We start from the raw sequence: 27,685 nt of genomic DNA, 5'->3' as shown, positions 1-27,685 counted from the left end.
GGAGGAAAAACAAAAATGTCTTGACTCAATTTTCATTCAAAAATCAGAGGCCCAGACAGGGCTGGAACAGGGTCTCCTAAACCCCTAGTTATAAAGCGCTGCTGGTGGCCACCGAACAGAGGAGGCTGGCGCCTTTCTTTCTGACCCCTCAGCAGAGAAACAGAGGTCTGTTCCTGAGACAGGGACCAGCACAGGTGTCTTCATGGGACCAGACTGGGTGAAAGGATACTGCTCACCACTCATGGTGATGGCCTGGGGGAACAGATGAGTCCCCCTAGGGTCAGGGACTGGGTCCTGGTTTGTGAGGAGTAGGTTGGGGAGACCTGCCAGGAGGCATGGGACCACTCCGTGACCTTTTCAAATCCTGAGGCCCTGTGGTGGCCTGTCGTACAGTCTATGTCCTCTCTGGCCAACCTCCCAGGAACTGCTTATCACCAGAGTAACTTGTTTGTGCATAATTATAAATTATAAATATGCTCCAGGGGGCATAATTATACAGAGCTCCCTTTTTTGCTCAAAAGTGTCCTACTGTGGGCAATACATGATATAGTCCCCTTTTCCTCCCCCACTAGAAAATATGCATACATGCATGGAAAAGCTCCAAGAGTCTTGTAAACGCCCCTTTCCCAGCCCCTTGGCTTTTATTTATTTATATATATATTTAAGTTTGTTCCCCCGACCAGATTGCTTGATTTACCAGGACACGTTAGGTTAAGGCCTGGAGGTCCCAGTCTCTGCCTGAGTTCAAGCCCCTTTCCTGACGTGTGTCTGCCTAAGTCAGAGGACTGGCACCTCCTGCAGAAGTTGAGAATAACTGGAGTGAAAAGGCAGCCCTCACCTGATTCTCAGTGTTGAACGCCTTTTTGGTCCACGTGTGCGTCGGGGTAGGGGGCGCCACTCTGGCTAGCGGCCTGGAGCCTCGCAGGAGGTGTGCGTAGGGCATTGAGGGCATTGTTTCACTGGGCCAAGGCCCTCTGGGCACTGTCTTGGGAGAGGAAGAATTAGTGATTACCTTTGGTATGAGTTAAAAGGTGTCTTCAAGCTGGTCTTTTGCAGAAAATACTCAAAGCCTTGGTGGGGGGCGGGGTTTGGAGGGTGACACCAACTAAAAGTAAGCAATCGATTTCTTTTTAAATGGGGAGAAGAGTGTTGGAAAAAGATAACGAAACTAATTTTTGAAACTCCGTGCGGCACCACTGATGCAAGCACATTCTCCACGGAGAAAAGCTACACGTGAGCAGCGGTGTCCTGATGCTCGGAGGATGCCTGGCTTTCTGGGGAAGACGCACGGGTTAGAAAGTCCACTAGCCACCGCTGGAGCTGCTTGGGTACTTGTGACCGGGCGACTCCTGCCCAGCCGCGCGCGCAGTCAGCCTGTGGAGGCGCCGGGACCCTCCCTCCCCGGTCCGGTGCTCTACCTCCCCAGCCCCGGGCCGCGGTTGGATAATGCACTTTGTTTACCTCGCCCGGGCCGAGTCATCCAACTGGGACGCAAGCGCCCGCGCCCGGGGCCGGGAGCTGCAATGGCAGTGGCAGCCGGCGGCGGGCGCGGGAAGCCGCCCCGGGACTGGCAGAGGCGAGGCTGATTGATGGGCACCCGGCTCAATGAGGGCGGCCCGGGCGGGGAAGGGGCGGGGCCTGCTCTGGGCTGAGCCAGTCGCCGGTGCCGCTGGGGGGGGCGGAGGCGCCGTAGAAATGTGTCGGTGACATTGAATGGGGAGACTGAGCGCGAGCGAGGCGCGCGCGCGCACACACGCGCACACACGGCCCCGCTCGCTCCGAGATCCCCGGCCACGTAAGTAACTATTAATACCGCCTCGCAGAGAGATGCGGGCGTGCTGAGCTCGGGGATTGGCCTCGGGCACCGTCAGCCGTCCCCTTCAATTTTAAGTACACATTCCTCTTACCTCCGGTTGGGGGAAGAACAAAATAAAAGAAGAAGAAAAGCCGTCAATTTTCTCCGAAACAAACCCCGCCAGGCAATTTGGGTTGAGGGTAAGGGGAGACGGAGTGGTTGCAAATTATTCCAAGGCGAGATCCAGTTACCGAACGAGAAAGGAACAGCGCGGGTTGACTGGGCTGGGGGTGCATCCCCTTCCAGGGCCGGGAGGACCCCCGGAAGCTCGGAGACCATTGATCTACCCTTGTCCCTGCCCGCACTTCTCGCTTTATTCGGAGGACGATCTGGAGCGCGAGGGAGCGGCGACAGCATGAGCCGGTGCTGACCTCCGCCCGGCGGGCCAAGCCCTGGGCTTTGCCGTGGTACCTGTGCCCGGACCACAACTCTGTGCCCAGCTTTTGCAATCTTTTGTTGGCAGCGCTGACCGCTCTAAGTTAAATGCTCCCTTGCTATTTTTTTTGTCTGTTTGTTTAAATTCTGGAGAGCTCTTGCGGTCTTGGAAAAGCCTCAGACGCCATCTACAGTTAAAACGTAGGTAACTACCCTCTCCGGCACCCCCCCTTCCACGCCCCCCACCCTTTCCACCAAAAAAGGGGGTGCAGCGCGGATTCTGTCTGCGGTGCGGCGCGAGCCGGTACCCGTGCTTATTTCCTTTTTCTTTTTGTTTGGTTTCTAACGCGCTGAGACCAAGCAGCGGCCGTGCGCTCCCCGAAGATTGCACAAACTACAGCCGGGCTCCTCCGCCCCGTCTGCGGTTCGGAAGCCTGCGTGGGGATCGCTTCGGGAGACCCGGCGCTGCAGCTCCCCACCTTAGCAACCTGGTTACTCGTCTAGATCCACGCTGGAAGAAGAGAAAGAGAGAGAGAAACTAAAAGTGCGAAGATTCTGCAAATCGCTGGCGGCTTTGGGGTAACAAAAGGACCCGAGTTGCTGCCGACCGAGGACCCCCGGGAGCCGGGCTCGGAGCAGACAAGGTGCCCGGCGGCGCCCATTTGGGGGCTTCTAACTCTTTCTCCACGTAGCCCCCTTCCCGTCCCCTCCCCTCTCGTTCCCTTTTAAAATCCGTGGCACCGAGGCGCCTGCAGACGCACTCGCCAGCGACTCGTCTCTCCAGCGGGTTTTTTTGTTTGTCGAGTGCGATCCCCACACTCATGAACATACACAGGTCTACCCCCATCACAATAGCAAGATATGGGAGATCGCGGAACAAAACCCAGGATTTCGAAGAGTTGTCGTCTATAAGGTCCGCCGAACCCAGCCAGAGTTTCAGCCCGAACCTTGGCTCCCCGAGCCCGCCTGAGACTCCGAACTTGTCGCATTGCGTTTCTTGCATCGGGAAATACTTATTGTTGGAACCTCTGGAGGGAGACCACGTTTTTCGTGCCGTGCATCTGCACAGTGGAGAGGAGCTGGTGTGCAAGGTAAAGAGCCCGGGGTTTGCTTTTGCTTTTTTTTTGTCTTTTAAGAAGATCCCCCCGGCCTTTTGGAGGGGGCCGGAGGGGGCGGAAGGTTGCCGAGCCCTGCAGTCCGGGGCGGGGGGAGGGAGATTCGCGGGATAATTACCCGTGGTCTCGTTAAATGGGGTTATGTATTTATTTGTTCCTGTTCGACTAGTTGCGAAGTTTTTAGAGCGTTGCGGGCAATGCGGCGGGCTGCGGCGGGGGCGTTTTGGGGAGAGCCCGCGGCGGGGAGGGCGGCGGGACTGCGCGGGGGCCACGGCCACGCGTGCTCCCAAGGGCTCGTGGAGCTCCTCCGCGCGACGCCGGGTCGCGCTGCCCGGGGATTGCTCCCTGGGTCCAGCCCCCTCCCCTTTCCAACACCGAGGAGGGAATCCCCCGCTAATTTTAAGGCGCTGATGACTTGGTTCCTTTCGCAGCCATTGTTCTCAGCAGCGTGCAGGTGTTGAACCTTTGTTCCGTAGGTGCCCCTTCAAAGAGACACACAAAGGTGTCCCCTCTGGCTGAGCCCAGGGGCCCAGCGCGGGGAAGGAGTTCACAAAGAGCTTGCTTCTGCCAGGAGCCTTGAAAGGAGGGTTGGGGGTGGAAATCAAAGCCGCCAGCGCACCTTTGGGTGCAGGAAATTGTGAATCCTTTGGGTCTTTTCCTCTTGTCTCCGTTCCTTCTCGTCTCCAGCTCTCCGAGCCGGAGCCCCCTCGACCCTGCTACTCCACCCCTCAGCACACACCGTTGCCTGTATGGTTTAGAGGCCAGCATTTGGAGCCTCGGGGATTCACAGTGCTAATGCAGAGATGGGCACTTTCCTTTCCTTTTCGTCTTTGACCCTGAACTGGTTGGCGTCTGTGTTGAGTGTGTCTGTGTCTTTGTGTGCGCCCACAGGGCTCCAGACAAGGGGATGAGCAGGAGACTAGTTGCAAAAAAAACAAACAAAAAATGAAGACGGTAGAGCAGGCTACCAGGAATTGGACATAGATCAAGAATTCACTGTTGCTTAATTTTAGATTTGCTCACTGTTGTTTTTTGGGGGGAGGGAGGTAAGGAGGTAGTAAGGAGTGGGGACCCCTGATGTCTTTGAAATGGGCACTCGGCACAGCTGTGCTGCAAATAATGCATCACACTTTTACCATCAACCACAGGCTGCTTTGTGGACTTGCTTTCTTTCACAGGGGACTGGAGTATTTCATTGTGAAACATGGGTTTTGTGAAGGGTCTCCAGTCTGTTTTGCAATTGTTCAGTTCAGACGGCTGGGGAAAATCAGAGACTCTTTAAATATTTCTCTCTGCTTGTACTGAGCATTTGGTATTTTGCACCTTCTCCAAGCTATTGAGACTCAGAGCAGCTATTCCCAGTTAACCAAAATTCAGTAGGCTATTCAGAGCTGGATTGAATTCTCAGAAGACCTACAACGTTGTACAATGGGGTAGTCATCCTTTGAAATGAATGAATTCCACAGAGCTGCCACTCTCATATGAAATATGCACAATCACCCAGTAGTGAGTGTTTTCACTCCTTTTGCTAAACTTCGGTAGAGCATTTTAATATTTTTCAAAGGCTGGAGACGCGTTTAAGTCAAGGGACTCTGCCGCCAAATTCTGCAGAAGCATCTTGCCCGCTATTTCTTTGTTTAAAGGCAGAGGTGACTCTGGCTCCTGCTGTTTCTTTCTCCCTTCAGATTTTTCAAGACATATTTCACTTTGGGCTGACCTTATAGTGTCATTCGTAGACTTGCTCTCTGGCCTGAAACGGTACTTAATCGGCTGGTTCAGTTCTTGCAAAGATTGAATCAGCCCCTCACCAATTACCATGCGGCTGCAAGTGGATTTAAGTGCAGTATCATTGTTCTGCTTGACAGAGGTCATCCCTTTAAGACACAGCAGCTTCTGTTTGCCTGCCTTTTTACCAGAGGTGATGTGGGTGACTTCTTATGCAAGCACAGTTGTACATAACCTAGGAAGCTCCAAGTGGTTTTATAAGGCTGCTTCTATGAACTACCCTCACGTAGGCACCGTGGACTTACTGCAAGGCTCAGTGAAATCTACACACTGAATTCCAGTTCCTTTTGACATCTCAGAATATAGAGTTCGTGTCTCCTAGCTCTGTGTTGACCCAAGAAAAAAAGTCTTTGCAAAAACAGATCCAATGTAAAATGCCACTTACAGAGAACTCTGTAGAATTCTGTAGGACATAATTTGGGAGAGAGAGACTGGAGGGTCATTTAACCAAAATAATCATGCCTGTTTATTGTCTCCCTGTGCCTACTTTAAGCTAGGCAGATGAAGGAAGGGGACTTTAGGGGGTTCTTAGCTTACTGTTTTCATGGAAATGCTTGTAGCTACTGTGCAGATTGACATAATTACCATCTTCACAAAATGGGCACTTTTTTTTTTGCAAAGGCTGTGAATGATGGCCTAATCTCTGCCTTATCTGAACTGTCACATTATATAACGAAGGCTCCAAATTAAACATTTAAAAGAAGCTGGCAACCAGGCTTATGGCTTGATTTTACACTTGAAGGTGATGGTTTAAATACCAATCCAAGCCCATAAATGCCTGTTATAGCTACTAATAAAAGTTTGGTTCCTACCCGTTGGGGAAAACATAAGTACTTCCTTTATTTTTCATACTCTGTCCACCATCTTGGAATTTAATTTAGTCTCTTCTACAAAGGGTATGGCTGCATTTTGAAGCTGCCATGAATTGTTTGATTTTTTTTTTTTTAATTTTAATGTCCATCCAGTTTTTCAGCAGCAGGACAGGATAATAGACTAAAGGTACTGAGCAAAAAAAAAAAAAAAACTCCTTTTATTTTTTTAAAAATGCAGCTCGAAGCAGGAAGTATGTTATAAATAATCATAACTCCATGAGTACTGGTGACACAGCCTGAAGCCTGGCTCTTCAGATCCCAGCATCCTCCTTATATAACACAGTGTTTACATTAGCCACTGCAAAGCCTTTATTGCTCTCCGGGAAATTTTTGAGGCTTTCCTGGGTTTCTGCTGCCTGCAGTCTGGGTGTTAAAGTTGACTCAAGCATTTCAGATTCCTAATTGAACGGACCTCTGAGGTCACCGCTCGCAGGTCATCATTTGACAGTATCAGGGTGTGATTTGTGGTCTCTGGAGACACTGAAGTATTCATTCTTAAATTCTAGGTTATAGTGGCAGCAGCTGTGCCACTTTCCTGAGATGCCTTATTATGGTTCATTCACAACGTTACTTTGCTTCCTCGCCGGGGTTCGCACCAGCCCTCCCGAGGTTCTTAGGAGGCCGGTTTGACTCACAGATTTTTGGGGTTTGTTTTTTGCAGCTAAGAGAGACTTAACTCATGGATTCTTAAGGAGCAGCCTGTGTCCCTGGCTGGGTTTTGGAAAGCCCGTGAATCCCCTTAAGACAAATCCAGTATTATACATGCTTTTGAGTGGTCATTGTCAGCTAAGAGGGGACAGAGCTTTTATCAGATTCTCAGGTGGGATCTGGACCCAAAAAAGGTCAACCATGTTCTAAATCAATGTCTTCAGTTTCTGAAGAGGAGGGAGGCCCAGTGATTCTGAGGGCTTTATCCCCTCGTGCGGGTTATTGGTGGCCAAGCCAGGATTAGATTCTCAGATTTGATTATTCTAGGCCAGCGTTTCCCACACACACTGCAAAATGATGATCAAGGAGAGTATGTTCTAACTAATGAAAAAGAAATTTAAGAAGCTAAGCGATGGTGAACCGATAACGTTCAGTGTATTGTAAGAGCAATCCTGGCCTCCCATGCTTCCCAGCAAGGAACCGTCGAGCCTGCACCTCACTTCTGCTGCACCAGATAGACTCATCATACTCACATTCCCAGGCGGGTAGGAAAGCCACATTCCAAACCCAGAGATTTGTATCCCTGATTTAGTGGAGCTCTTTAAATGAATGAAGGCGTTTTCTTGTAACCTCAGAAAAATCTCGGTAGTGTTAATTCCTCTTAGATCTGTCTCCAAAAGGTACTGAGGATGGATTTTCTTTCTAAATAACCCCACAATGAGGTGGCATTTCACAGGCTTATTCTGATTCATAGAAAATCATTGCATAACTGATTCATTGAGCTACATATCTGTGGAGGGAAGAGAGAAAGGAGCGTGTCTGCTTTCTTAATAAGAAGGACTGTGTCCTTTCCTGGCTCTGCCACTGGGGGCTTGATTTGACTTGTTATCTGAGCCTCAATTTCCACATCTGCGAAATGAAGGTATTGAATTAGGTAACCTTCAGTCTACGCATTTAACCTATTAATTGCTGTTATGTTGTATACTGCTATACAACCCAATTATGCAGCACAAAACATGTTGTATACAGTTGCTGTAGCTGTGTAGTGCTGGTGTACGTTTTTTTTTAAGGTAAATAAGGTGTTATCTGTGCGGCTTGGGATGGGTCACTTGCAAATTTTGCCTTAATTTTTCTATAAACACAGGGGATTAGGATAGAGAGAAAAACATCATAAACTTATTTGTGATTTGTTTTGTGTCATTGTGTATACAGTTTGTGTAATACAATACACAGCTTGTGATACACAACTTGTGTATTGTATTACATCTGGCTGAGCATTCTGACCTTCGTTTTCTCCTATAATCCTCCTGACACGGTGAGTCAATCACTTGCCCTTTTGCACACGAGGACTCAAAGGCTCAGAGAGGTCAAGCGAGCTATTCAATGCCACACAGCTGGTAGGAGGCGAGGCCAGTGTGGTCTGGGTCCAAGTTTGGCCCACGTTTCTGGGAGGCATCCACATTCTGTGACTCGGTTGTACAGGATTTGGTTGTACTCTGACTCTTGGTCTTGTTCATCCTGCCCTAGGTGTTTGATATCAGCTGCTACCAGGAGTCCCTGGCCCCCTGCTTTTGCCTGTCTGCCCACAGCAACATCAACCAAATCACCGAAATCATCCTGGGGGAGACGAAAGCTTATGTGTTCTTTGAGCGCAGCTATGGGGACATGCATTCCTTTGTTCGCACCTGCAAGAAGCTGAAGGAGGAGGAAGCGGCCAGGCTGTTCTACCAGATCGCCTCAGCGGTGGCCCACTGCCACGACGGCGGGCTGGTGCTGCGGGACCTCAAGCTGCGGAAATTTATCTTTAAGGACGAAGAAAGGTGAGTCTCGTTCCTGTCCAGGCCCGTGTACTATAGCAGGCTGCTCAGAGAGGTTGGAGTGGACGTTGTGTTTTGCTGCCTGCCGTCCAGGAGAGGAGGAGGGAGCGTGGAAAGACAAAGGGAGGTGGGTGTCGCAGTGTTTGAAGTGCCCTTAGAAAGCAAATAGCCGCTCCTCTAAGAGATGTTATCAGATGCTCACAAGTGCCAGATTATTCCGTGACCCAGTAGTTATTTTTGTCTTGGTGTCTTGAACTCTGAAGGTGGCTGCCAGCCTGTGTGGCATTTTCAGTGTGAATAAGGCAAGATTTTGAAAAGCTCGCCTTCGGAAACCTCCACGCCTGGGATCAGTTGTTTGTCATTCATTCGTCACTCATTCAACAGATATTTCCTAAGTCTGTTCCTCAGGATGAATTACAAGTCTCAGTACCGTGACTATCAAGTTTCATTAGCTAGTCAATGACCTATAAAGGAAATGTTACAGACCCTACATACACTTATGTGCTGGGTCAGGTGGGAACTGAGGGCTGGGATGTCAGTTCTGACTAGGAATTGGAGAGTCAAGAAAGTTTTTATAGGAGAGGCGATTTTGGAGCCAAGACTTGAAAGGTGAATGTGTTGTAGGCAATGTGGGAAGGACCAGTGTTGCAGGTGAGGAACCTGCCTGTGCACATGCCTGGCAATGTGAAGGTCTCGGTTATTTTAGGAGACGACCGGACAGGATGCTAGGCATCTGGGCTTCATTCATGGTTCTTCCATTAACTCATTACATTCTATTTAGCAGATCCCACTGGGGACCTGCTTTCTCCTCCAGCTGACTTTGATTGTAAAAACTCTTTCAAGTTCCTTTTTTTCTTTTTAATAATGTGCTTTTTTAGAGGAGTGGAAGCAGCTGACTTATGTCCATTGCTGACTATTCCAAGGATTGTTCCAGGGGCTCTGCATACATGATGTCATGGAATTCTCCGGACTGCCTTGGGCATCCTCAGCTCCCGTTAGCAAAGTGTTTAGTGAAGTGAAGGTTCCATTGTCACAAAGCTATTAAGGACCATCTGAATACAAGGCTAGTGCACATCATTCATTCATTCACTCAGTGAACATTTCGGGGCTCCCTTTTATCCGTCTGGAATAGATTTACTATCAGACCTTTCCATCTTCCATTTAGTTGGCCATCCATCCCAGTGGCCTGTGGTGTATTTAGACGATTGCTTGTAGAAGTCTCACGGCATCCAAATGAGAGAGACCACATGGTGTGTGCTTTGGTTTTTCCATCTTCATGGTTTGAGCTAATTGGGCAGTAAATGTCTGGGAAGCATTTGGGGATTAGCACAGGTCAAAGGGCCTGTGGTTACTTAACCCAAATGGAATAATTTCATGAACTTTTATAATCCAGCTGAGTATACAAAGTGCAGAGAGCCCCTGGATTTCCTGGACCCACAGAAGTTGATTATTGTTCCATATTTTTACCCATAAAGGAGTATCATAGGAATCCGTGGTGGCCAATATCCCGGTCTCTGACAGTGGATGGCATTTACCTTTATTAACAAACTAAAGAAGGTCGGGGGCGCTATTTGAAAATCTAGAGTGTGGGGCGATAGTTACTTTTCTTTCAGCTCAGGTGTGTCTGCCCTTGGAGCCTGGCGACCCAGGTTCTTATCCTGTTTTTGCCTTTACTCCACTCTGTGACCTTATATTGGTCCCTTCCCCTTGGCCTCAAGTTCCTCATCCTTTTATTGTCCTGGCTCAGTTCTACTGGCTCTAAGGTCTTCCCGAGTTCCAACACTCAGGCATGTGCTGCTTTGAATATTCTCATATGGAAAGATATATACATCTGACCCCAGCAGAATACTGACAGAGAGGTATCCTCTTTGTCCTTCAGTGTTCCACCATCCTTGAAGATCTAATAACTCTAACTACAAAAATAAGAGGTAATATTTGGTGACCTCTATAAGCTCCTACCATAAGGTTATCATTTAACACACTTAATTCTCTCTGCAAATTGGAGAGGTGAGTATTAGCATGTCCATTGGGTAGATGAGGGCTCCGAAGTGTAGCATGGCGAAGTCTCAAAGTTACAGACATGAAAGAGCAGAAATAAGGACATATTACCTCTGTTAAGTCAGCTCTCAAGAAATTCATTTGGCCGCCACCAGGAGTCAGGACAATCAATGCTCTCTCTCGTGGGGATCTGCATTTTTAAACATCACCTTTGATTTTGTCTCTTTAGAGAGGAATTTCAGGCATCAGCAAGGACATGGGGTGGGTGACCCATCCAGGCTTAGCACAGCCGTGGTAGACACAGATTTGTGAAGTGAGTCAGAGTAGGCTGGATGTTCCCAGGTCACAGGACATGGGAGCAGAAGCAGACGCTAGAGGTTCCATGCTTCAGCCCTTTTGTTTTGCCACCAAGAAGCAGAGCCCCAGAGGTGAGGGTGCTCACCCCAGAGCCCACAGCCGTCTGGAAGCAGATAAGGGCTGAGTCCGACCTCACATTTGCTGGTGCAGGGATTCTCCCCCAGGCCTGCTTGTCCTTTACAGGAAGACGTGTAAGACTGCTGATCAGTGCACTGTGGCAATGCCAGAGTCTTTGATGTCGAGGGGCTGGAGAAGAAATACCCACGCGTAAGACGCTTCCAACACGAGAACTGCGGGGCTCTGATGCTCAGTCTGGAGTTATGTTTGACTTATGCAGAAGAGCAGACCCTTTCTAGAAAGAACTAGAAAGAGGCATCTCATGTGAATGTGAAACCAGGACACCACTGGAGCAGGCGTGTCAAAGCTCAATCCTTTTTAACTCCAAAGAGCATTTTCCTTCTGAAAAACACAACCTAAGTGACAGGCAGGAAGCTGGTCTTCATCTGTTTGCAGCATGTCTGAGCACCTGAGCCCGAGCAGCCCGGCCTCCCGAAGGACCATCGGGGGGAAGGAGAACTCCCCATGCCACAGGCGAGGCACCTGGGCCACACAGGAGCTAGGTGACCTTGCTCAAGGTCTCACAACCAGTCCGATGATGGAGCTAGCCTAGAAATCCTATCATTTCCTTCCAGAGCTCTTTTTCTGCCCCGAATCATGCTGAGGTACCAACGAACTTGCTGTGCTGAACACGACATGTATCTCTGTCTGGGCAGCTCCGAGAAGGTTGCTGTTTCCTTTTCAAGGACATTCTGAATGTTTTCATCAGTAGCTGACAGGACCTTTTTAATTTTCACCCAACCATCAACTTTTCGTAAAAGAGGAATAATGCTTAGTGGCCTTCTTTCATCTTGTTTGGTTTTTAACCTCTCGACTTGGGACTGTGAGACGGGTTTTGTCACTCAGCATATTCTAGTTCCCAGGGGCCCCCGAGTTTCATGGTAGAGTCTCTTTGTCGGTCTGCACGGTGGCTGTGTGGCAACCTCACTTGTATTTCCTGAGAAGAACAGGACTCAGGGGCCCTGGGATCTCTTGGGGGCCATGCTGCTGGCAGCCTTCACTTTTGGTCCTAATCAATAGGACCTAATCCATAGGTATTTCAATAGGACTAAAGCTTCTTCCTCTCTTGACAGCAACGAAGCGTTAGAAACAATAGGTTGAATTTGAAAGCTTTTGAAAAGTTAGGTGACGGCGTCTGTGTCTGTTCTCTGATTCTTAATGCATTGGTCCTATGATGGGGGGGCGGGACATAGAAGAGACTTAGGAAGCACTGCTTTATTAAACTTCAAATCACCAGACACTTCTTTTGCACTCTATTTTTTTTTTTTTTTTTTTTTTTTGGCTGCGTTGGGTCTTCGTTGCTGCGTGCGGGCTTTCTCTAGTGGTGAGCGGGGGCTACTCTTCGTTGCGGTGCGCGGGCTTCTCATTGCTGTGGCTTCTCTTGGTGCAAGAGCACAGGCTCTAGGCGCACAGGCTTCAGCAGTGTGGCACGCGGGCTCAGTAGTTGTGGCTTGCAGGCTCAGTAGTTGTGGCTCGAGGGCTCTAGAGCTCAGGCTCAGGCTCAGTAGTTGTGGCGCACAGGCTTAGTTGCTCCACGGCATGTGGGATCTTCCTGGACCAGGGCTCGAACCCATGTCCCCTGCATTGGCAGGCGGATTCTTAACCACTGCGCCACCAGGGAAGCCCCTCTTTTGCATCTGTCTTCTCTCTCTCAAGGATGTGCTTCTTGTTCCTTGATGATCTTGAAAGTGATAGAAGGTGAAAGCATTACATAGTGATATTGACTGTGCCCCACGTGGTTCAGAAAGAGACCTGCCTCCGGGCTGACTTCTTATGCACAGATTTTCCATTCTGGACCATCTGTAACTCTTGAGTCCATGGCCATCCATGGGAACATTCTTAATGGCACTGTCATCACCGCAAGTCCAGTTTCCCACAAGTGGCTTTGCAGACATCATATACAAATGACACCCAATGTTCTATTAACCCTGATGCTAGGGTGCCTTCTGCTTCTGTGTCGAATCAGCAGCACCTCAGATTCTTCTGCTCCTGTTTTATTTGTTTATTTTTATTTTATTTATTGTTTTATTTGAGCTAGATTCAAATTCTGGCTCTACCACTTATTAGCTACCTGATTAAGTCATTTCATGCTTCTGAGCTGCACTTTCTTTCCTCAAAGCAGAAATAATAATTGCATCTCTGTAGGGTGGTTGTGAGAGTTCAGTGAGATGATTCTGTGACTCACAGGGCAGGGCAGGCACTTACTAATCAACAGCTGCTCCTAGAGTCATTGATAAAATGGTACCGTTATGGGGGAGCAGTTCCCAGAGAATGGAGAATGCAGTAACCATTTCCATGAAGGTGGAGCCCTTGTGATGGAAGGGTTCAGATTTAAGCCACTTCCTCCTCTTTCTTTTCTTTAATTATAATCACTGGATCCGTATTATGAGGGCGCCTGACAGGTCAAGTACATGTGGTGTGGAACCTGATGCTCAGAAGGGCTAGAAGGTTGACGCAATGTACCAAAGGCAAGGGGGACAGAAACACAGGCAGGGAGTGAGGGATCCTGCCCCAACAGGCCTGGACCGGCCACTGTGCTTCTGCCCCTGTGCTGCTGCCTCTCCTCCCTGCCGAGATGCTTCTGCAGGGCAGAGCCTCAGTCATTTTGTTTGTGTTTTGAGGAAGTTAAACCCTTATCTTGGCTGAACTCGCCCTGGACACACCCTTTGCATCCCCAGTTCCTGTCGTAAAATCTGAGATGGTCTGTGTGTGTAGGAGGGGCCCCCTGTTGGTTGGGGCCCTGAACCTGAGGAAGAGCAGTGCTCAAATTCCCAGAGGGTGTGCCTGCGTCCTCCAGCCCCTCTCGCCCTGCTCTGGGATTAGAGGGGTCTGCTTGGTCAGTCTACTCCTTGAGGCGCATGGTTCAATCCCAGCCTCTAAGGGACAAGGCCAGTTATGCCCGTGGAAAGTGAGTTGCTGTCTGGATTCCAATCTCTCCTCTTGCACTTATTCATCACCTTAACTTTGACAAGTTACTTCACCTCTTCTGCCCCATTGCCTCGTCATAACGAGAGGACTTTGCTCCTGAAATTAAGTGAATTAACGGCAGTGAACCTGATGCTGGGTGCACAGCTGGCCGTCAGCACGAGATCCCGCTGCTGTCCTTGGCCTCTTCTGCACGTGCTGTCTGGCCCTCTGGGTGACACGGGGCCAGTCTTCTGACTCAGGACGTAAAGAGCCCTTTAAGCTGGTGCATCCTGGGCTGCAGCGGGGCCACCTGAAGAAAGCGCCAGGGGCAGGGCTTGTGCCTACAGCAGCCCCCATTTGCCAGCTGGATTTCTCCTCTCCCTTGCCACCCCTCACCCCAGCTCCCTGCCCCCAACCACAGTTCAGTGTTGACATTTCTTTGCCCAGAAATACCCCATGTGAAGGAGAAGACGGCTTCTGTACATGTTTCTTCTTTGGTTTGGAGATCATTATCTCTTGACATCACGGGTCTCATTTCCTCTGCTTTGTGGAAGCCGATCAGTGCTGTGTCTGCCACAGGGGACTCTTCGGAGGAACCCAGCGGCCTGGGGTTTTCGGTAGAACAAAAGCCCTCTGCCCAGGCGCCAGAGGACCTGCACCTCCCTGCGGGGTGAAGGCCTCTTCCCTCCCACACCGACCGAGGTCAGTGCTCTCTTTCCCAGGTGTTAGTATCTATAGGAGTCCTCCCTTTAGATCTTCCAGGTTTTTCTCACCTCTCTTGGGGCTCAGTATCTAACAAAGTACAGAGGGCAGGCACTGGATCCCTGGAGACCAGACTCTGGTTTCTTTCATTAATAGTGATTTACGTTAAGTTGTAGGCTCACTGGATTTTAGGGAAACACCTTGCCTTTTTGCTTTGAAGGAGCCAGAACTCCTGGAATTCTCTTCTTTATGTTGACCACTTTGATGTACAAGGGGCCCATCCTTAGGGAAAGCTCCTCTCCCCAGATCTTTCTTCTCAGGATGTGTCGGTGACACCCTCCAGTAGCGCCCACACTTGCCTCCGTCATAGCGTGTCTCCCGCTCTGTTGTTATTGTCTGTGTGCATCTCCAGACTGTCCTCATCTCCTGCTGGCCTGGGAGCTCCTCGGGGTCAGAGGCTGTCTCATGCGCACGTGGTGGGCACTGAATGACTGAAAATGCCTTTTACTGAGTAGGAGCCGCTCAGATTGGATTCTAATGACAGAGTGAAGGGGGCAGGGAATGTATTGATCTAATGGTCGTCTCGGTCATGGCCCAGATGGGAGCCCAGAATGACTAAAACTTAGGATCTCCCACGTAGACACCGTTTTTCAAGAGAACTGTTTACAGAGCTCCACATCAAGGAACAAATCATTCCCATTTTGATTTAATGATTTATGCAAAAGTGACATTTATCTAAGATACCATTATCCATGTCTGCGGTGGGTGTCATTTTATTTACGAAGGGCTTCAGGTCACAGTTAGAGGGGAGGGCTTCCTCAAGGTTCTGTGCTTAGAAATACACTAAATAGTGGAAATCCCAGCAGGATTTCTGGCTGGGCTCTTTACTATTGGGGCTTAATAAATTAGCGCATGGGCTCGACTGGGACCCCTCAGGCAAATGGAGCAGAGGACACAGCAGTGAGATTTTTGATTCCTGCACTTGACCATTTGACCTTGGCCTGCCTTCTCTGACATGGGTTGGAGATAATAAACTTAGGGTATCCAGCACAGAGCGTGGTGCACTGCAGGGACTTAAAAAGGTACCTGTCAAGCATTCAATCCCAAATCTGTCACACTGAAGTTTAAGCTAATACTTGAGATTAATAAAAACAGCACTAAATTAAAAAAAAAAAAAGATACCTGTCATGACTGCTGTCCGTCATCCTCTATGGCTGTGAGCCTCATACCCCAGCAACCTGTAGATTCATTTATTTGTTCAACAGATATTTATGGAGCACGTGGTATGCGCCTGGCACTATTCTAGGTGCTGGAGATACTGCAACGCCGAATGAGACAGAAGCCCTGCTCTCACGGGACTTACATGTTAGTGAAATAATATCTAGGGTCCACCAGGTACCAGGCCCAACACTTAAATGAATTTCATCTGAATTAATTACTATATTTAAGTTAAGCCATTTAAACCCAATAAGTGAGTTCTGCTATGGTTATCACCATTTTACAGATGAGGAAATTGAGGCTCAGGGTCGTACAGCCAGTCAGCACAGAACTGGGGGTTGTACCCAGGAGACCTGGCTCCCAAGGTTAGGTCCTCAAATGCCACATTAGCTGCAGAAATAGATGCCACGTAAAATACACCCTTGTGCTCAACCCGTAGAAGGAATTTTCGTATGCAATTAGGCGACGAGTGAACAGCACGAGGACCTGGCCGGCTGGAGTCTAAGTAAAGCTCAGGACTCGGTTTTCTCTGAGCAGTCTTGGCAGACATAGACTCGGCCACCAGTTAACTAACCCCACGGGCAGTCCTAATACGTCCTGTTGTTCCACTTTGCGGAGTGGGTTTGGTTTCCTCTGCAGAACTGTAAGCTGTGGTCCATTTATTATTTGGACCCTCATGCCTAGCACAGGACTTAGCATTATAAGTGCTGGTGAATGTATGACATTTGACTCAATGGGGGGATGAATAGCCCCATATACCCTGGAGGCATAAATATTATAAGAAAAAATCCCCTAAATATACTGCTGGAAGAAGACAGTGGATGGAAACGCATTTTAAACGTCCTTTATCCAGCCCTCGTGGGAATTTCTCTAAACCATGCACAGAATCCAGTCTATTTGAAATTTCTTTGGATTCTAGACATTGAAGTTCTTGAGCAGTCACGCCAAGATGCCCTGAGCTCTAGACAGCAGGTTAGAGCTGGGGGCATCTCACAGACGCGAGAATCACACTATCTTGCAAACGTTTATTAAGCACCTGTTATGCGCTACTTGCTGTGCTAGGTATTGGGGATACAAGACTCAATACCAGAGTCCTCCCCTAATGGAAGACACGGTGCAATGGTTATTTTTAACACCATGTCAGAGAGGAAGGGTGTGCGTTAGAGAGCTGTCTGCGAGCAGGAAGAGGATATTCCAACAATGGAGTGGGGTGTAGAGAAGGATTATGTCAGGGAGGAGATGGGCTCCTTCACAGGGCTGTTCCGAGTGATGGAGGAGGGAAGGGGAGGGGTCCCGAAAGTGCCAGGAGTAGGTGGGGAGGGACTGCTGGGGAAGGGTACTCTGAGGCGGGGTGGGGGCAGAGATAAGGCTGAAGAGGTCTAGGGCCTTGGCTTCATGCCTGGGACCTTGAACTTGATCTGAAATTCAGGAGGAGCCATTGAAGTTGTTTTCTAGTCAGGGCTGGGCGGGGTCACGTTGTGATTCCAGAAGCGTGTGTGGAGGATGGACTGGATGGGCATCCCCTTCAGGACGCTGAACCAGGACTCAGGCAGTTGGGGGGGAGGGGAGGGGGATTTAAATCCAGCCCTTTTATCTTTGCAGCTAAAGAAATCAGGAGGGGAAGGTCCTTCCCCAAAGTCCTATAACGTGTTAGTGACACGACCAAGAGCAGAACCCGGTTTTCTGACTCCCTGAACTTGTTCCGTCTCTGCTCAGGCCACCTGGGGAAGCCCCAGTTTAGGACCCTGCCAAGGGAAGCATCCCCGTCCGGCCCAGTGTGTGGACCAGCCGCTCACAGCGCTGCTGGGGGTGGCGGGGCTGGAGGGACTGGCCTGAGCCCTGCCCTCACCCCACCAGTGGGGCATGGATAGGAATGTTCTGGGCCCCAAATCATCCGAAACAGCACCTCAGGATGTGCCTGCCTCTTGGAAGAAACTGGGCTGGTGGCCCCTTGGGGCAGCGCTGTCCAGCATGGAGCAGGGATGATTGCCTGGGAAGCTTTCCTGAGAGGCTCAGTCGACTGATCTGGGGTCGGGGGAACCTCGGGGACCCAGGTCTCAATGCAGGGGAGCGAGCGGTGGATGGAGTATCATGAGGAGTCTGAGCTGCGTCTCCTCCGTTGGATGTCCTGGCCGTTCCTATGACGACGGCAGGCAGGCTGCATGGGGGGGGGGGGGGGGGTATGGCTTCCCCAATCCCACCACAGCCCTGATGAGTCGGACGCGAACGTGCGTCTGCACGCCAGCTACACAGGCTTTTACATCCTGGCTGGGCGGCCGGTGCCGTGGAAACACCTGGGTGCTTGAGTCCGCTTGGGTTTCTCCTCCCAACTGTGCTGTTTCCCAGCAAGTGACTTCATCTTTCCAAGCTGCAGATTTCTCTGAATCAAAGCGGTGCGGGAACCACCACGTCCCAGATTGTGGGGTGGTGTCGTAGGGCAGTCAGAGGATATACTGCCTTCTAGAACTTACCAGCCCTCCCTAGGTCCCCCTCCCCTTAGACTTCTCCCCCCACTCCCACCCCCGAGTGGTTCCCTTACTGGCTTACCTGCTGCTCTCTTGCTAATTTGTGAGCAGCTTGATCTAAGTGCTAGGTCTGTTCACTGAATCTCCGGGAGCTGGCGCATCCGTGGCTCTCAGAGGTGACTGCTGGAAAGATCTATACACACAAGAAACGGAGGCTCAAGGGAGTAGTGATTTATTGGGCAGTTTAGCGACCTGGGGAGTCCCAGTGGTGGCGGCCAGGCTAGCAAAATGCAGCCCATGGTGCTCAGAGGTCTTCCTTGAGTCCCCCCAGCAGTAGCCCCAGCTGGGACCCTTGCTTGACAACTGGACCGGCAGCCAAGGGTGGCTTTGCAGTAGCGGCTGTGGCGGACTGCGGCTGACCTTTCTCCCTCGACCCTTTGCCTGCTTGGACCCACCCCACGGAACGGCCTTCAGTGACTTCCGGACTTCCTGCCCAGGCCAAGCCCACTTGGTCTGGCTGAACTCCCAGCCTGGCCCCTCCCTGGCTGACCCTGTCCTGATCTCTTCCTGCTGAGAGCCCAGGGTGGGTTTTGAGGTTTAAAAGCAAAGGATGATTTGCTTGCATGTATACCTTTTTTCTATTTTGGATAGAAGCACTGAACACGGAAACACAGGCTCTGTCACTCACTTTCCAGGTGGCCTTGGACAAGTCACATCTGCTTTCTGTACCCCAGTTTCTTCATCTAGTAAACGGGCAGGTCCAGCTCCCACCATCCCCCTCATAAACTATAGCACTTAGATCATGTATGTGATGGTTTTGTGGGTGCTCTGGTGCTGAATAAACCCGGGGCCATATTTGGCTCCATAAACCCAGGGTATCCCTCAAGAAGTTTCTCTGTCTTGGACACCAAGGAAATCTGTGATGTTGGTGCCAGCGTGTCTTTTGGAGAGGACACTGGCATTAGAATCCTCCTGACGTGGATTAGAGCTCAGTTTTTTCAGTTACTCTATGTATGACCTAAAACATTTCATTCTCTGTGCCTCACTTTCCTTATTTTTTAGGAAGTGGCACATATAATATTTGCCTTTCAGTTTTGTCATGAGAAATAAGATAATGTAGACTGAAAAAAATCCCAGCATTTTATAGATGTTTAATTCGTGGTTTCCTGTTGTTGTTACTACAATTATTATATCAATATCAGGATGGTATAGAGGAAGGGTTGCAGTCCCTATAGCTTCAGAGTTAAAGGAAAGGTAAAATCGGGAAATCTGAAGCTAGAAGAGCTCTTTTCGGGCCATGTACCATTGGTTCTCATTTTACAGAAGGGAAACTGAGGCCGAGGTCGATTTCGTGACCCACAGGGAGCCACTCAACCCTCTGCTGAGAGCGGGCAGGACATCGGGTCGGGGCTTTCAAGGCGGGTGCGGATGCTCTGTGCGGGTGGGGAGTGGAACTGCATCCTGCTGGTTCTGGCTTCCTCACCTGGCTCGGGATCCGAGAACAGGAGGCCTGGCACTGGGCTGGGCCTGCACCTGGGACACAGGCGGCCCCCGTGTAAGCCTTGTTCATTCAGAGGTTGAAAGCAAAGCAGGCTGTTCCCCGCCTGTGCCAGGGACAGGTTGCAGAATGCACGCAGGGATGCAGCTTGCAGGCCAAATCAACCCTGCCTGGGGCTCAGGGCTCTCTCCTCCAAGAAGCTGCAGGAGATAACCACTGTCATTTACAGCTCTTTGGCCACACAAATCTCCACCATCCTCCCTTGTCACTTTCAGGAGTCTCTATTCTTCATGTACCATCTCTGGTCTCATCACCTCCATGAAGCCCATCCTGATTACATTAGTCAGTACTGAATAATGTGAGCAGGAGTGAGCTGGGCACATATTTGGGGGAAGAACATTCTAAGCAAGGGGAAAAAAAAAAAAAAAAACAAGTGCAAAGGGCCCAGGAAGGTACCGGGGCACAGAATTCATGTCCATTTCAATCTTCCTGAGGCTCGTACATCTGTCTTCCCCTCTAGGCTTTGGGGCTGAAGGTAGGTTCCTTATCGTAATAAGAAGGTTAGTTAGTTTCCACCACTTTTTGCCGACTTGCTATGCTACGCTCCTTGCTAGATGCTGTACTTGGATTGTTTCATTTAATCTTCACAAAAACCGAGATGATGGGTGTGACTTGTCCTGTCTGTGTCTCCCGTGACTAGTTTATTTGAATGACTAGGGCCATCTGATGCTCCCGTTGAGTTTTATGAAAATCGATTTCTCGGCCTGGAAATTCCTAATCCCCAGACTGATGAGGAGCCCTCAGAAGCTGGAAGACTATTCATTCATTTCCTCCCACTCTGGCGGGCGCAGGCGCTCCGCCGGGCACTCCCTGCAACACTCCTGAGAGGAGAGGGCGAGGCCCCCCCACCATCCCCGGGGGTAAGCTGAGCCCCAGAGACCTCTGAAGGGCCCTGCAGTTGTGTGGCACGTCTGTGGGGACCGGAACTGGAACTCCAGCCGGGCTCGGGCCCGCGACCTATTGGCACCCCGGAAGGTCCTTGTTTAAAGACGTAATCCAGGCTTCTTGCCTCGACCCTTGCCTGGGAGTGATGTAAACAAGTTCAGGATGTTCCCAGAGAGGCAAGGTCAGAAGAATGCCTGGGGCGCCGCATTTCCTCCCCGTCCTTTTCTAGGCTTCTCTCAGCCCACCCCGGGGGGACGTCTGCACGCCTGCGCAGAAGCAGCCGGCTCCCTGACCCTGGGGCGCATGCGTGCTGCGCCTCGTGAGGGGGCGGCTTCGCAGCCCCGCCAGCCTGGGTTGCGTTCCTCCGCCCGGAGCTGCGGCGGCGCGGGTCTGGCATCAGCTCCCCGCCCGGAGAAAGGCGAGCGCTCAGCCGCTAACTAGTCTTCCCCACAAATGAGCTGACCTATCCTCTCTATTAGACTCGGTGTCCCCGTAAAGGAATAATAATTCTTGCCTTGGAAGTTGATTTTATACATCTTAAAAAAGAAAATATATGCAGATACCTCCTCAAGCTTAAATGCAGAGACGGTGTTTGATATCTGGCACTTATTAATTGTCAGAGGCAGCATTTGAACCCGGGCCTCTGACCTCAAGACTTGGAACTGGCCTGGCTTCTGTGTGGCTGTGTCGCTACCGGCCGCACCGAACGCCATGTGAACACAGATCCGGATGCTCCCAGCCGGAGGCTCGGCCTCTGAAGGGAGGAGGAGGCAGGGGCCGACGGATCAGCTTAGGGGCAGCGGAGGTCAGCGGCGCATGGAGTGCTTTTTGATTAATTAATTTTTTTACCGCCCTCAGATTCCTTAGGTATTTGCATAGCTCCTGAGTCCTCGTCTTGAGTTTGGGGAGGAGAGAGGTGAACTCGGGGAGGGGGTTAATTGACAAGAGGGAGACCTTAACCGTTTTCGAAGGCCCTTGTCCATAATCTGGAGGGGGGTTCCGGAAGAGCGGTGAGGATGAAAGTGGGGTCCCTGCTGCCCACGGGAGGGAGGGGGTGGGGTTAACGGGGTGAAGGAGAAAGTCGGAATCTAGGGGTGTGACCCGGAAGGAGATAAGAATGTAAAAAGGGCTTTAGAATCGGCTTACAGCGAAGAGCTTGAGGTGGGGAAGCCCGTCCCCTGAAAGGTCCTGGACGCCACATCTCCCTCCTGCCCTCACCCTGCCAGGCACCTGAGGTGTTGTAATTTACAAAGCCCGCCCCCCGTAGAGCCTTCACCTGGCCTCCACTTAGTCCTGGGAAGGTGTAACTCCTTTACCCGGAGCAGGGGCCGGAGCAGGGGCCGTTGTTCCTTTCAAGGTGAGCTCCCGGGCGCTCCCGGGGCTCAGCAGCGTGACTGTCCCTTTTACTCTTCGATCGAGGGATTGAGTGTGTACTGTGTGCCGGCTACTAGTCTAGGGGCCGGAGATACCGCAGGGAACACAGGTGGTTTTCTCCACGTTCAAAGTGACCTTAGCCACCTGCCCGGGAGCCCCTGGAGGTGGGGAATGAGGTGAGGACCCTGAAGCGACCACTGGCATCATAATACAGAGTATCAGTGCAGAACCGTGGACGTGTAAGTGCGTAGTATTCCCGGCGGTGATGAGGGGATGCGGGATTCTGGGATGGGGCGCTACTTTGTATAGAAGGGTCAGGCAAGGTCTCTATAATCAAGTGCATTTATTTGACCAGAGACCTGAAAACACTGAGCGGTGCATGTATCTGGAAGAAGAGCATTCCGGGCAGGGGCCTGGGTTGGGTGGGGAGGACCGTGTGCAGAGGCCCCAGGAAGGACTGGGCTTGGTCGGCGTATGTGAGGACCGGTGCAGGGTCTGGAAGGGGGTGGGGGGCGTGTGGGTGAAGATGGTCGTCCCCGCTTGGACGAGCTGAGACAGCGGCGGAGGGTTTCGGCGGACACACGGGGCTCCAAACACGAACCTTCTGGTTCCAAGTCTCATTCCACCGGACGATAGCCCCTCGTCACACAGATGCGACGGCTTATTATTGTTATTTGCCCTGCAATAATTCTTCCTATAGCTGCTCTGCTGCCAACACGGTGAACCTGGAGGTGAGGGAGCCTGGCTGGTCCCAAAGCTGGGCAGGAGCTGCTGCTGGGGAGGGGGGGCGGGGAAGCTGCAGAGAGAACCCACTGCGGCCTGTGGTTTGCGGCCCTTCCCCTCTGCCCTGTGGGTTTCACTGACTCACCTCCAATTTCTGAACATCTGGTGAGGCTGGTGTGAGTCAGCTCCACCTGCCACCTTAGATTAGAAAAAGGAAAAGGAAGAAGAGATTTCTTTCTAATCCGCTCAATTCCAGATTAGCACATCTAGACCCTTCCTATTTTTACAGATCATCACTAACGGGGGAAGAGAAGGGCATGTGCACTCCAGATTATAATAGAATATGGGTGAGCATATAAAGAAGATGTGTTGCTATATATGACAGAAGCCCAGAATGTTAAAACTGGCAGAGACTTTAAGGCTGTCTTGTCCAGATGGTTGCACAACTGTGTGCATGTACTTAATGCTGCTGAACTGTACACTTAAAAATGGTTAAAATGGTAAATTGTATCTTATGTATATTGTACCACAATAAAAAAAATAAAATTAAAAAAGAAAAGAAGACTGCCTTGTTCGGTACTCTGCTTTAAGGCTGAGAACAGAGAGGTTTAATGACTCACCCACAGCCACACAGCAGATAAGAGACGTAGTATGGCCTGGAATCTGCTCTCCTACCTCCTAGCCCAGCACCTTTTCCAGTGACCACAACTATTTCTTGCCCATTGATGGAAATTAGGACCGGGAAGTAGTCGCCCTTTGGTCTTGGAAACTCCTGTAATCCAAATATAGGATCTTAGAGTCAGCCCAGGGTTTCATCAGACCTTTTGCTCTAGAGAGCTCCGAGCAGTTCTCCTGGGAATAACTTGAGCCTCGCCTCCCTTCAGTGGCTCTTAGGGGAAAGGCTAAGACCTGCAGTTGGAGAAAGAAAGAGAAGTAGCAGTGGATGGACCTGAGTCACGGGCTCTGATTCAGGCATAAAGCCTTATTGTGGTTTCTCCGAGCAGTTTCCTATTCTCGGCTCATCTGAGCCTCCTGACACCTCAGGGCAGCAGGGTAGATGCTTTGATGGGCCCTTTTGAGATGAAGGAACCAACTGATAGGAATGATACTGACCTTGTAGGACCTCGTTGGCACTATCCATTCGGTCCCAACCCCTAACTCTAGCCCCTCTTCCCCGTCCCATGTCCCCTTCGTGGCAGACCATCATCAGTGTGAGGGAATGGGATTAACTGAGTTTACAGGGACTTGGCAGTGAAGGTGTTCTGGCCAGGAGAGTGAGAGGAGGGTGTCAGTTTTAAGCACTGAAAGGTTAATAATGCCTAACTTTCCACTCAGAGAACAGCAGGGCAGGGACACAGGAATTCTTGGGAGGCTCCTGGGCTAAGGAAGGGATGCTAGGCTAGGAGCTTGGGGGCACTGAACACATACTTATTTTGTACTTGGTGATGATATCAAGTCCTTCTGCATAAAGGTGAGAGGTCGGTTCCAGGGACTCAGAGTTTAATGCAGGATTTCTCCACCTCCGTTCTTCCCCATCATACCCAGGAGAGTCCTGCATCCATCAGCGAGCTCAGTGGTCCTTAACTGGTGGGGGAAAGATTCACACACACACCCATGTACCCATGTGAGACAGAATCACATATGTGCTGGCACAAGTGGACTATCTAGTTAACCTGAGTCACATATGTACCAGGTCAAGGACCAGACCCTAGGAGTGTGATGGGCAGGACAGGAGGCAACTTCAACAGGAAATCTTGGAAAGAAGATGAGGATGTTGGCTTTGGAAGGACTAGGTAATGGGATGCACTCCTGATTGAATGTTCCCTGGCTCTGCCTGTGTCCTAAGAGAGGCAGCTTGGTGCAGTGGAAGGAGCATTCCTGTTGACTTAGGAATATGTGAGGTCAAGTTTTCTCTTATTTCCCAACTAGAAGGCTCTGGGCAAGTTACTCAAACTCTCTGAGCTTCCATGTTCTTTTCTGTAAAATGGGGTAATAAAATCCTTTACGTCCGAGTAAAGGGCTGTTGTGAAGCCAAAATGCCGTTGAGTGAAAAGTCCTGCTCCTATGTTGCATCGTGTTCGCCACAAGTTTGCCAGAAGCTGTGGACAGAGCTTCTGTGAGCTTCCCAGCTGGTTGGATCTGAGTTCAAATCTTGTGTCTCCCCATCATGACCCAGGTGTGACTTTGAGAGTATGACTTAATCTTTTTCTTCCTCATCACTAAGATGGGGCGATAATAGTGCTGTTTTTGGTTTGTTTACTTGCTGAAGGTTGCAGTCCCCCGGTAGATCATAAGTTTCATGCAAAGTCTTTGCCTCCTGGGTCCCCAGCCCTGGAGTAGGGTCTGGCACGTAGAAGGTGCTCAGTAGGTAACGTTTGGCTGGGCCAATGAATGAATGGTCATCGGAAACATGAGATGTAATGATGGGATTCGTGGGTCTCAGAGCACCCTTATGAGCTCACGTTTTCCTTCCTTTCTTGCAGGACTCGGGTCAAGCTGGAAAGCCTGGAAGATGCCTACATTCTGCGGGGAGATGACGACTCCCTCTCCGACAAGCACGGCTGCCCAGCGTACGTCAGCCCAGAGATCTTGAACACCAATGGCAGCTACTCGGGCAAAGCAGCTGATGTGTGGAGCCTGGGGGTGATGCTCTACACCATGTTGGTTGGGCGGTACCCTTTCCATGACATTGAGCCCAGTTCCCTCTTCAGCAAGATCCGGCGTGGCCAGTTCAACATTCCAGAGACTCTGTCGCCCAAGGCCAAGTGCCTTATCCGAAGCATCCTGCGGCGGGAGCCCTCAGAGCGGCTGACCTCGCAGGAAATTCTGGACCATCCTTGGTTTTCTACAGATTTTAGCGTCTGGAATTCAGGATATGGTGCTAAGGAAGTGTCTGATCAGCTGGTGCCGGATGTCAACATGGAAGAGAACTTGGACCCTTTCTTTAACTGAGCTCACGCCCCACAGTGACTTAGCAGGTACCAGGAGCAAGAGAGGGCAGTGGAGAGGACTTCTTCCAGGGAACACGTATCACCTGGTTTGGTAGCAAGAAAGACACTGACACTCACAGGCTTCTTGGTTCAAAGAAGGAAAACCGTCAAGGAGCTGACTGAACATGTAGCATGGGGACCAGAGATGCGGGATGGGGGCGGCCTCCGGGGTCCTGTCGGATGGGCGGGAGCCCCCTGGAGCTTCTCTTGCCTAATGGAGCCCCCCCGGAGACTACCCCTGTCAGTTAGGCTGCTTCCGCCTACCCCACTTTCCATTTTGTTCCAAAATAATTGCAGATCCTGATAGAATCAAAACTCTCTGCCTCAAACATACATCTTGGCATCGCACTGTTAGCATTTAACTTCTTGTCATGATTCAGGGAAGGTACCATTGGCCAAGGGGGTTTTTTTTTTTTTTTTTTTTTCCCATTTTTAAACAAGCCAACCACCTATCTGATAATTCACGGGGTTCGTTTAAAAAAAATTCGGTGCACACAGACTGACATGAAACCTGGGTGCTAAACCTAAAAGAAAATAAAAATCCATTTTGTGTCTTTTAATTGCGTTCTTCAACTCATTTCTTCTAAATAAACATTGACTATCCTGATCAGGAAATGACATGTTAATACTTTGGCTCCCTGAAGTGGGGAAAAAAAAATCTCTCCTTTAACCCACTATTCTGTTTTGTGTCCATTGGTTTATGGCAGGAAGCTATTAGAAGTCAAACTTCCAGATGCATTACGGCTATCATAGTTTAAAGAAAGAAAAAAGAAAGGAAGACGAAAGGAAAAGAGAAATTCAACTCCTTTTTTTTATTTTTTGGTGAACGATGAGGGCTGCGTTACAGGCATGCCTCTTTCCTGAGATGATAGTGTTAGTGTGAGATCCTGGATGCTCTCGGAGTCTGAAGCTTTTGTAACACTCTGATCTCAACTAAATATTTTGTCTTTGTTTTATTGGCAACTCGTGAAACGAAGCAGGTTGTCCCACACGTATAAAATACAGGGCAGCTATTGAGTTTTCTTTACGGAGTATGATCTTTTTTGGCTTGGAAGCCCCTCTGGTTAGGACAAAAAAACCTCAGTCGAGACAAGCGGGAAGGAAAATAAGCTGAAAGCTGGGATGATATAAATAAAACAAGCTCTCTATCCCCATACGCACCTTTGTATTTTCAAGAACTCTTCTATTTATTAAGGAAAATGTCACATTGTGATGTATTAAGCCAGTACTTCAATTACGGGTTAACTTGGGTAACATGTTACATGCTGTAGTTAACATTTATATATTTTTTTTTCTCTGAGTATTTCTGTCCCTGAAATAACCTTTTATTTGGCTTTTCTAGCTAGCTTTATTTGATTTCGAGTGGCAAAATTTTTTTTTATGGCTTTTCTATTGCTGTATGATACAGAACTCTTTTGGCATCAATATTTGTGTTTCCAGTACCTCAGTTATTTGGATTTTACTGCCTGTATACGTTTTGTGAAATGGTCATGTTTTTGGGTAGGTGACACGTGGACTCTAGTATGTAAATGTTACTTGAATCTGTGCTTCATTATAGTACGTGGCATGTATGTTCAGACCTTGGATGCTTTATTCCTACTTAGCAGGATCCCGGCCTCACGTTCCCAGGAGGGCGGCTTATCCGTTCATTGTTGGGAGACAAGGAGGCCATGGATTTGCTCTTGATTCTATTTTGGTAATGGAAGATAAAAAGGAGAGAGGGTTTTTTACATTCTGAAGATGGGGCTGAGACAAGAAGGACCTATTTTTCTTCCCTCTCCCTTATTTTTTAAGTCCCCTGTAGGAGGAAAGATTGGTGACATGCATGGTGGGAATCTATGGCCTCTGGTGCTTTGTCCTGTATTTGGTTTCATGTTTTTGTCCTAATCTCTTCAATCAATAAACTTGTGCGTATTTAACTAAA

General features: G+C 49.8%; 1 protein-coding gene across 1 annotated transcript; it reads left to right on the top strand.

The window, feature by feature from the left end:
- Positions 1–1,655: 1,655 nt before the first annotated feature.
- Positions 1,656–27,685, top strand: TRIB2 (tribbles pseudokinase 2). Its single transcript, XM_027113794.1, has 3 exons — positions 1,656–3,321; positions 8,178–8,470; positions 25,255–27,685. Exons 1-3 carry the CDS (start codon positions 3,052–3,054, stop codon positions 25,721–25,723), a joined length of 1,032 nt encoding a protein of 343 aa, XP_026969595.1. The 5' UTR covers positions 1,656–3,051; the 3' UTR covers positions 25,724–27,685.

This window comes from Aethalodelphis obliquidens, unplaced genomic scaffold (assembly GCF_003676395.1).
Source record: "Aethalodelphis obliquidens isolate GAN/ISIS:26980383/991018 unplaced genomic scaffold, ASM367639v1 scaffold12, whole genome shotgun sequence".
NCBI lineage: Eukaryota > Metazoa > Chordata > Mammalia > Artiodactyla > Delphinidae > Aethalodelphis > Aethalodelphis obliquidens.
This window is presented reverse-complemented; position numbering and strand designations above follow the sequence as displayed.

Bases quoted from the DNA above. Each gene is read 5' to 3' on its own strand.
- TRIB2 (XM_027113794.1), top strand. From the start codon at position 3,052: ATGAACATACACAGGTCTACCCCCATCACAATAGCAAGATATGGGAGA. The intron at 3,322-8,177 runs GTAAAGAGCCCG...ATCCTGCCCTAG, and splicing joins GAGAGGAGCTGGTGTGCAAG to GTGTTTGATATCAGCTGCTA. The intron at 8,471-25,254 runs GTGAGTCTCGTT...CCTTTCTTGCAG, and splicing joins ATCTTTAAGGACGAAGAAAG to GACTCGGGTCAAGCTGGAAA.